This window comes from Rhinolophus hipposideros, assembly GCF_964194185.1.
Source record: "Rhinolophus hipposideros genome assembly, chromosome: 9".
NCBI classification, from domain to species: domain Eukaryota; kingdom Metazoa; phylum Chordata; class Mammalia; order Chiroptera; family Rhinolophidae; genus Rhinolophus; species Rhinolophus hipposideros.
This window is the reverse complement of record NC_138055.1, coordinates 55,317,983-55,327,859: the sequence shown is the minus strand read 5'-3', so window position 1 is coordinate 55,327,859 and position 9,877 is coordinate 55,317,983. Positions and strand designations below refer to the sequence as shown.

General features: G+C 34.3%; 1 protein-coding gene across 1 annotated transcript; it reads right to left on the bottom strand.

Annotated features, from left to right (window-relative positions):
• Nucleotides 1-8,290: 8,290 nt before the first annotated feature.
• LOC308502081 (olfactory receptor 6C2) lies at nt 8,291-9,238 on the bottom strand (the record flags this gene model as incomplete). The annotated part of the gene is made up of 1 exon (XM_081059330.1): nt 8,291-9,238. The coding sequence occupies one exon, from the start codon at nt 9,236-9,238 to the stop codon at nt 8,291-8,293; it is 948 nt and encodes a 315-aa protein (XP_080915456.1).
• Nucleotides 9,239-9,877: the final 639 nt, after the last annotated feature.

Genomic DNA, 9,877 nt, shown 5'->3' with positions numbered 1-9,877 from the left:
CACATCTTCATCTCTAAGTATCATTATTAAATGAAAGGAACCTGAGATTCTTGGAGCAATGACTGTATTATTCAAGGAAAATATAAGATAGCTGACATTATCTTATTTTTGTACTCAAAAAATGAAGAGTACATATAAACAAAGTTCAGAAGCTAATTAAAAGAAGCCCCAACTCACCGTGTTTGGATAATTTGTATATCAACATAAATGATGATATTAATGGATTGTAACGAGTAAAATAAGAATCCTTGAGTCAATATTGCTTTACAATTAATCAATAAAATACACAGGAGAAAATAAAGATCGTCTTTATAGTAGAATATGCTGATTAATCAATATAGAAGTAATGATTAGTTAGCAAACTATCATTGGATGCTGAAAATAGTGGATGAGTTTCATGAGGAACAGGATATTTACGTAGCTTTGAAATATCTAACAGATTACATATTATGTGGAGAAAATAGTAATTTTGTAGTCTAGAGAAATCTGGAAGAGACTGCCTTAACCAAGGGATCAGTTACCATCATCAGTGAGAAAACCAACATTATCTGGCTCTTGATCAGATGGACTAAGAAAGGATCTATGATCACTTTTGCTTTATTCCTCAATTTAACCTTTAGGAAGGATCAGATGAGCTCAAATAACATATCCTCTTCAAAAATCTCAAGACAATAGGTGAAAGATAGGCTGAGGAACTGATTAAAAGAACTGAACAGAAATGAGAACTAAATGCAAAGTGTAATCCTGGATTATGCTGGACTTGAAGAAAATAAAAAGATATAAAAGACATTATTGGGAAAATGATGAAATTTTAATAAGGACTATGGATTTGAAAATATTAATATGTCATATTTTCTGATTTTGATTATTATCCTTTGGCCATGTAACATAATGATCTCATTAGGAAACATTCTAAGATAGTGAGGTAATTAAGGATAAAAAGGCACAACATCCAACTTAGTATCAAATGGATAAGAAAAACATGTATATATATTTATATTTACAGTATTAGTATTTATATATAAAAAGTATAAAAAAGTATACATAATATATAAAGTATATATACATATAAATACACACATATATATTATAGATACATAGTGTATAAAGTATATATATACATAGTATATAAATTATATATAGTACATACAACATATATATACTATATATGTATGTAAATGTATATATCTGTATTTCTCAATCTATCTTTATCTCTCTCTATCTCTATCTCAACGTACATCTGTATTTGAGAGAGAGAGAAAAAGAAGAAAAGAGAGAGTGAATGATAAATAAATCACATAAAACGTACACAATTGTGACTCTAGATAAAAGGCATATAGAATACTTGTACTATTCTTGGAACATTTCTTTAAGTTTAAAATTACAAAAATGTTGCAAAAATAGGCTTGGACTAAAACAACCCTTCTCAAAATATAATATGACTCAGTCTTGTGGGTTTGCCTTACAGGGGTAGTCATAGTGGACTATGGACTATATGAAAATTACCAAGTCATTTCTTCATTTGTGAGTGGTTGACTTACAAGTGACTGAAAGTTACTAAATAACCTAATAATTGACTCATTAAGAGTTTTTAGAATTTCTTATACTTACACAACTAGAATATTATTAGAATTTCTTGAGGTTTAATATTTGATATTTTATTAAGAAGCTTGGATGTTACACAACATGTGGGAGGATTTTATCTGCGCACAAACATTCTCATAACTTTAGGAAATGATTCCTTGTTTTCTACCATCAGTAGTACAGTCTTACATTTATTGAAGTTTTCACTTATTTTTTTCTCTTTTTAATGTAAAACTATTATAATATTGAAATTCACTCTTATTTTTCAATTCTCTTTTGAGTTTTTTGGTAATTTTAAGAGCACATAGTGATAATAAGGGCATACAGCAACAATATTTTACTTACAAAATTCTTGACTGAGATTTCCAGGTACTAAGCATATGAATGTATTTCAAATCAAATATGATTCATTTGTATTCCTATTGCTAAAATGATGTTTCTGTATCAGAAAACAGAATAGAATGTATATGATCATCTCTCCAATTTTTATGCTTCCTTAGTATCATCACCAGGTATTCTAAATATTAGAAAGCACATCTAAATGTGCTATGATTCAAACAAAAACTTTTATATGAATGTTCAGAGCAGCATTGTTCACAATAGCCAAAAATGGAAATAACCTAAATGTCCGTCAACTGATGAATACAGAAACAAATGTGATATATCCATGCAATGGAATATTATTCATCCATAAAAAGGAATGAAGTACGTGTAGATTCTACAACATAGGTGGATCTTGAAAACATTATGCTAAGTAAAAGAAGCCAGACAAAAAAGGCCAAACATATTATACAATTTCACATATATGAAAGGTCTAGAATAGGCAAATTATAGAAACAGAAAGTATATTAATGGTGCCAGGGGCTGGAGGAAGGGAGAAATACGGAGTCACTGCTTCATACATAAGGAGTTTCTTACTGAGACGATGAAAATGTTCTAAAATTAGTCAGTTTTGGGGACGCAGAGAAAAAACCGAGAGTGGTTAGATGGGTGTGTGGGAGGGGGTTGGGGATAAGGGGAAAGGTGAAGGGATTTGGAAGCAGCTGGTAACCACAAGATGGCCTCAGGGTTTTTCTTTTGAAAATTAATTTGGGGAAGGTATTCTATAATGTTGTAAAGATTTTGTTGGGTATCCGATGGACATGCGTCCTATTTGGGAGACCACCTCAGGGATACTGTGGATACCTGATCATGGCATTGTACATCAGAAGCTAAACATTAATGAATGCCAACTATAATTTTATATATATAATGTGATGGTTCAGTGTGAGGTCGGAGGGATAGTGGATGGGGGGAGGGGGGTTCACAGTATGAGGGATATAAATGATGAACGTCTAAGTATTACCTTGTTTTGTACACCTGAAACTAATAAATAAATTAATTAATAAAAAAAAAATGTTCTAAAATTACATAATGGTGATGATGGCACAACTTTGTGGACGTACTAATAGTCAATGATTTGCACAGAGTAAAATGGTTAAAAAGGTGAATTTTATGTGAATTTTGCCTTAATAAAAAATATTCCTGGAGAGGGATGTTAAAAAATGTAAATTGAATTGGAAGATCTAAGAGTCTTTAGAATCCTAATTTCATGATTGTCAGCCCACTTTATGAAAATCTTTTCTTGTTAAAAGAGGAAATTGAAAAGTGAAATGAGATAATACAAATGATACTAACAAGAATAATATTGATTATGTGCTGAAGTACTTGGCCATAGTGCTTTTTAGTTTAGAAGGATCACAGTTATCAAGACACAGAGAGCTTATTTTCCAGTCACTATGCCTGCACTTAATCCAGGAACACAAGTTGATAGGTTGCTAAGCCTGAAGCTGAGAAATATCAAATGTTAGCATTTAAAGTGGCTGATTTCCCACTCATCCCTGACAAGCAAGTCACAAAGCACCCGGAATTCAGTCTAGCAGAGAGAAATGATGGAGGCATGATATAGATTGCATGCAAAAGGTGAATTAATAAGAATGATATAAGCCTGTATAAAATTAAATACAGGCCCAACCCAGCACCAGGCTGGCCCCTGCAGACTCAGGCTTATGGCCACCCCAGCACCAGTTCAGTCCCCATTGGACCCAGCCTTCAGGCCACCTCCACCATCACAGGCTCCATACTGCCCCCATGGACCCAGGTCTCAGGCTTGCCATAATGGATTCAGATATCAGGCCTATCCCAGTGGATTCAGGCTCCAGACCCACCCATGCAGCCCTAGGTATCAGATCAGTTTGTCTGGACCTACGCAGCAGGCCCACCTGTTGAACCCATCATAAGGCCAGTCCACCCGAGGACTCCAGCAGCAAGTCCTCCTATGGACCCCAATAGATGGCAAGCCCAGAACTTCTGGGTGAGCTGACTGGTAAAGGGCTTTCCCTGCCAAAGCCAATGTGTTAAGGCTGGAAGAGGTGCCTACTTCTTCAAATGTACAGACACTATGAAGGCAACAAGGATCACAAATAATCATGGAAACGTAACACCACAAAAGGGGGGAAAAGCATTAGTAAAAAACCCTAAAGAAATGGAGCTACTAAGTATTAGTAACTTTCTTTCTTTTATTTCAAACTGTAACACTCTCACCACTGTACATCTTTCACTTCCAGTTTAAAAGAATGTTACTTTTCAATGCTAAGTGAAATTTTAATGCTTTAAATAGTAATTACTAATTATCATTGTTTTGGATTTATTTATGGCCATAACACTTAAAACTGCCCATGTAAAGATTGGCGTAATACTATTTGACTCAGCTTCTTGGCTCCTAATCTTGTCTTCTTCAGTTTTACATGTTAATCGATTCTATGGTACATTACTTAAGTTAAGTAGTTAAAATTATTTAATTCTGTTTTGCAAATATATCAACTATAATATTTATATTCACTACTTGTTACTTTGTTAGTAAATCAAATATATTACTAAATGTCACATAATTACTTTGGTCTCAATAATGAGTATTTTTAGAGTCTCTTGTGCAGATTTCATTATTCAGATGTATCTCATATTGATTTCAGTACATAATTCACTCATATGTGGAGTATAAAACTAAAAGCAGCAAAGGAACAAGACAAACAAATAAAGAAACAAGACTCATAGACACAGACAACCTTTTAGTGCTTACTAGAGGGGAAAAGGGAAAGGGGATGGTAGAAGAGAATAAAGGGGGTCAAATATCTGGTGATGGAAAGAGAACAGACTCTGGGTGGTGAGTACGCAATGTAGATATGTAGATGATGTATTAAGATTTATACACATGAAATCTATGGATTTTTACTAACCATTGTCACTCCAATAAATTTAATTAAGAAGAAAGGAAGTCTTTGGTGAATGCTCCATGAGGTCATGTTGATAATAAATAAATACGCTTCAAAACTGACAGGGAGATGATAACTGCAATTTTCTCTCATCTTTTTTCTCCTTATCAAAACATAAAATCTCAATTATGCTACAATAGAACAGATTGTGGTATATAAAATCTAGTACATAAATTCTGAAATGTTTAGACTTTTTATGTCAAAGCAATTTAATAAACAGAGATAAACAGATTCATTGATAAACTAAGTATATTATGGAAGAGAGAGATTCCTAATGCTGTGGCAGCTTATAAATGTCTGATTACAGTGTCTTTTCTCACCCCTCCCCCACAAAAATTACACTTCTATTTTAAAGGTAGTGTATTGTAGTGGATTGAACATGACTTGAAATCAGAATTCAGGCTCCATTATTTGCTACCTATGATATATTTGTCAATTTACTCAGTCTTCTTCCATCTACATTTTGATACAACTAAAACATATTTATAGGATGAAAAGAGTTTGACACTTTGGGGCCATTGCTAAATAAAATAAGGGTTACTTATACACAATCACTGTGAGATCAGTAGTTCAAAAAGGCAGTTATTTTCAAAATGTGGTCAATAGAAATAATCTAAAAGAATGTTTAATTGCCATTTCGAAGGCCACTTGTAAAATTTGAAATAAATAGTTTCTGGGGTTTTAGTTTAATATCAGAGGTAATTTTTTCCATTTTTCTTTAATGATGAATTCTTTGTCCTTTTTGTCGGTTATCCAGTAGATGTAATAATTTACTTTTAAAGATAATAATTAAAAAGGTGGTGGTATTACTAGTGGAGATTTGTTTTCTTTTCTTTCTTTCTCTCACTCTCTTCTTCCCTGCTTCCCTCCTTCTCTCCCTCCCTCCCGCGTTCTTTTTCTCTTTTTTCCCTTTCTTTCTTTCTTTCTTTCTTTCTTTCTTTCTTTCTTTCTTTCTTTCTTTCTTTCTTTCTTTCTTTCTTTCTTTCTTTCTTTCTTTCTTTCTTTCTTTCTTTCTTTCTTTCTTTCTTCCTTCCTTCCTTCCTTCCTTCCTTCCTTCCTTCCTTCCTTCCTTCCTTCCTTCCTTCCTTTCCTTTTTCCCTCCCTTCCTTCCTCCCTCCCTCCGTCCCTCCTTCCTTCCCTCCCTCCTTCCTGCCTTTCTTTTTCTCTCTCTCTCTCTTTCAACAAACATACTGTTACTTGCTTCAAACTCTAAATTCTTCAATTGAGGAACATTTTCTTCAATTGTTCTTTTGATCATAATTCCCATAATTATTCCTTTATGCAGTTCCTTCCTCCTCCTCCCCACCCCCGTATTTTTCCAGGTGGATATCCATGATATCTTCTTAAATCATTCATTAGTGTTAATGTGATAGTTGTCTCATTTTATCAGCATATGAAATTTGATGTTCCTATTTGCTTTTATGCATCTAATTCTAATTTTGTAATTCATAATAAGTGCCATTATGTTTCAATGTATTTTAAATTAAATGTATGCCTTTTTAGGAATTTCTCTCATGAATATAAACATAATAAATTGCTAATACAGTAGTCCCCCTGTGTCTGCAGTTTTGCTTTCTGTGGTTTCAGTTATCCAGGGTCAGTGTGGTCTGAAAATACTAAATGGAAAATTCCAGAAATAAGCAATCATAAGATTTAAATTGCTTGTGTTCTGAGTACTGTGATGAAATCTCGTGCTGTCGCTCTCTGTCCCATCTGGACCTGAATCATTCGTTTGTCCACACCGTATATGCTACCTGTCCATTAGTCACTAAGTAGCCGTCTTGGTTATCAGATTGACTGTCGTGGTACCACAATGCTTTTGTTTAAGTAATCCTTATTTTATGGAATGATGGTTCCAAAATATAAGAGTAGTGATGCTGGCAATTTGAATATGCCAAATAGAAGCTGTAAAAGTGCTTCCTTTAAATGAAAAGGTATGTATGTATAGGAGAAAACATAGTATATATAGGGTTTGGTATTAACCCAGGTTTCAGGCACCTTCTGGGTGTGTTAGACTATACCATGTTTTCCCAAAAATAAGACCTAGCTGGACAATCGCCTCTAATGTGTCTTTTGGAGCAAAAATTAATATAAGATCCGGTCTTATTTTACTATAAGACTGGGTCTATAATATAATGTGACATAATACTGGGTATTATATTAATTTTTGCTCCATAAGACACATTAGGTCTGGTTGTCGGGCTAGGTCTTATTTTTGGGGAAACATGGTATCCCTTCCAGATGTGGGGGGACTATTGTACATCTTATCAGTGATTATGAAGATGTTTCCATTTCTTCGGTACTGATTATTCCCAAACTCCCACTGATATCTCTGCTTCCAATTTGTTTTTTTCCATTACTTTAATTGTCCTGGAAGGCCTTATTTGATTTGATTTGTTTTTAATACAAGGTCAGACAATTAAACTCATGAACACATCGAAGAAAAAGTGCTACATATCTCATTGCTGAATATCACTACAGTCAACATTCTAAGTACTCCCCTTGGGAAGCTATGCAACCAAAACCAGCACATAGTCCACCTTTCAAAGCAATTTTGGAACTCTTTTCTGGAATGGCCATCAGAGCTGTTGTCGTATTACCCTTGATGTCCTGAATGTCATCAAAATGTCTTCCTTTCAATATTTCCTTTATCTTTGGGTAAAGAAAGAAGTCATTGGGGGCTAGATCAGGTAAGTAGGGAGGGTGTTCCAATACAGTTATTTGTTTACTGGTTAAAAACTCCCTCACAGACAGTGCTGTGTGAGCTGGTGCATTGTCGTGATGCAAGAGCCATGAATTGTTGGTGAAAAGTTCAGGTCGTCTAACTTTTTCATGCAGTCTTTTCAGCACTTACAAATAATAAACTTGGTTAACTGTTTGTCCAGTTGGTACAAATTCATAATGAATAATCCCTATGATATCAAAAAAGGTAGCAACATCAGTGCAACAAAGTTCATGAACTTAATTGTCAAACCTCATACATCTTTGCTGTTGTTTTTTAGTTTTTATTTCATTCTTAGATTTATGATATTAATTTTGATAACTTTGTCTTAGAGAGAGAAGCTAGTACTATAACTACATAATGCATCTTCTATATAATATATATATTTTAAAATATTATTATGTTGTCTCCCACCCTAGAGCACTGAAGAAAATACTAGGTCAGAAATGGAGCAAGTCTAATTACTTGGGAAAAACTTTTATAACAATGAGGAAAAACATGATGTATGAGTTTTGTTTGGAAGAAGGAGTTTAAGATGAGATTAGAATGCAGAATTAAATGACTTTGAGAAGGTTAGTAAGAGTGAATTATAGGCACAAAACAATGAAAAAGTTAGGAGCTGTAGTTAAATACTTAGAGGACTTTCTTCTTTCATTTTACTCTGTCTTACTCATCAAAACGTTGATTTCTTTGAGAGAAATAGTATTCTCTTTATGGAGTCATTGAAAGCTTGTTTCACTTGCTTATTCCTCAAGGTGTAAATGAAAGGGTTCAACAAGGGGGCAACAGATGTAGTTAGCATGGATACGCCTTTGTTAATGGCCACTCCTTCCTTTGCTGAGGGCTTGATATAGATGAAGATGCAGCTTCCATAGGTGATGGAAACCACAATCATATGGGACGAGCAGGTAGAAAAGGCCTTTTTTCTTTGTTGGACAGAGGGGAATCTCAGAATAGTCCTGAAAATGTATGCATAGGACAGAAACACACACAGGAGGGTGATAACGAGTGCAAATACAGCCACGAGGATAACCATTTGTTCTATTACCCATGTATCTGAGCATGAGATCTTTATGAGGGGACCTGCATCACAGCTAAAATGATCAATGGCATTGGAGTCACAGAATTCAAGCTGGAGGCCCAAGCTAAGGGGTGGGAGAATGATCAGCAAGCCAGACACCCAACAACATAGGACTAAGAATGTACAGACCCTATTGTTCATGATGGTCATGTAATGAAGGGGTTTACAGATAGCAACGTAGCGGTCATAAGACATGGCTGCCAGGAGAAAAAATTCTGTTGCTCCGAAGAGAGTAACAAAAAATATTTGACTTGCGCAAGCATTGTAGGTAATGCTATTGTCCCCGGTTGATATACTGTACAGGAATCTAGGAATACAGACAGTGGTAAATGAGATTTCTAAGATGGAAAAATTTCTGAGGAAAAAGTACATAGGAGTTTTAAGATGGGAGTCCACCAATGTGAGAGTGATGATAGTCAGGTTCCCTGTTACACTCAATAAGTAGGTGAGAAATAGAAAGATAAACAGCAGAATTTGCAGTTGTGGATCATTCGTCAGTCCCAGCAGGATGAAAGTTGTTATTGGTGTGTGGTTTCTCATCACTGACTTGAAATCTACCTAATCAGCATATAAAAATAAGAGGTTTTATCGGGACCTAGGTATTTGAGTTCTGTGCATACAAAGACTGTGCTTATAAAAATCAAGCAATCCAGTATACATTTATTTTCTCTTTTCTCATCATAATCAATATTGCCATTATTCCAATAGCCTTTCTGAATATTCTTGTATGAGCAATGGATTATTCCTTCAGGATTCTTGTTGTTGTAAAATAATCTGAGTTTTTCTCAGTTAATTTTTTTTGCTCTTTAAAATGTATAAATGTAGTTGATTGTTTGTAATTCATTACATGGATTGGATTTACAAATAAATTAGAGGAGAAAAAGATGATGTTACTTCATGTGTACTTAATCCTTCTTCATCCAAGACAAACCTTGGATACAGGACATATCCACATAGTTAAGAACATGAATGCTTTTCAGTTGTTAGTATCAAAAGATGGTTTTAAGGGTAAGATGCTTTCTCCTGGAAAACAAACAAGTAACAATGACAACAAAACACAACCCTGGAACCTGAGAATTTCCTTTGATTGTTTTTCTCTAGTTATATTGCTTGTTCTTAACTCAAGTTGGTTTGACGTACAGCTATTTTATTTATAGTGTGAGAAAATATATTCAAGAT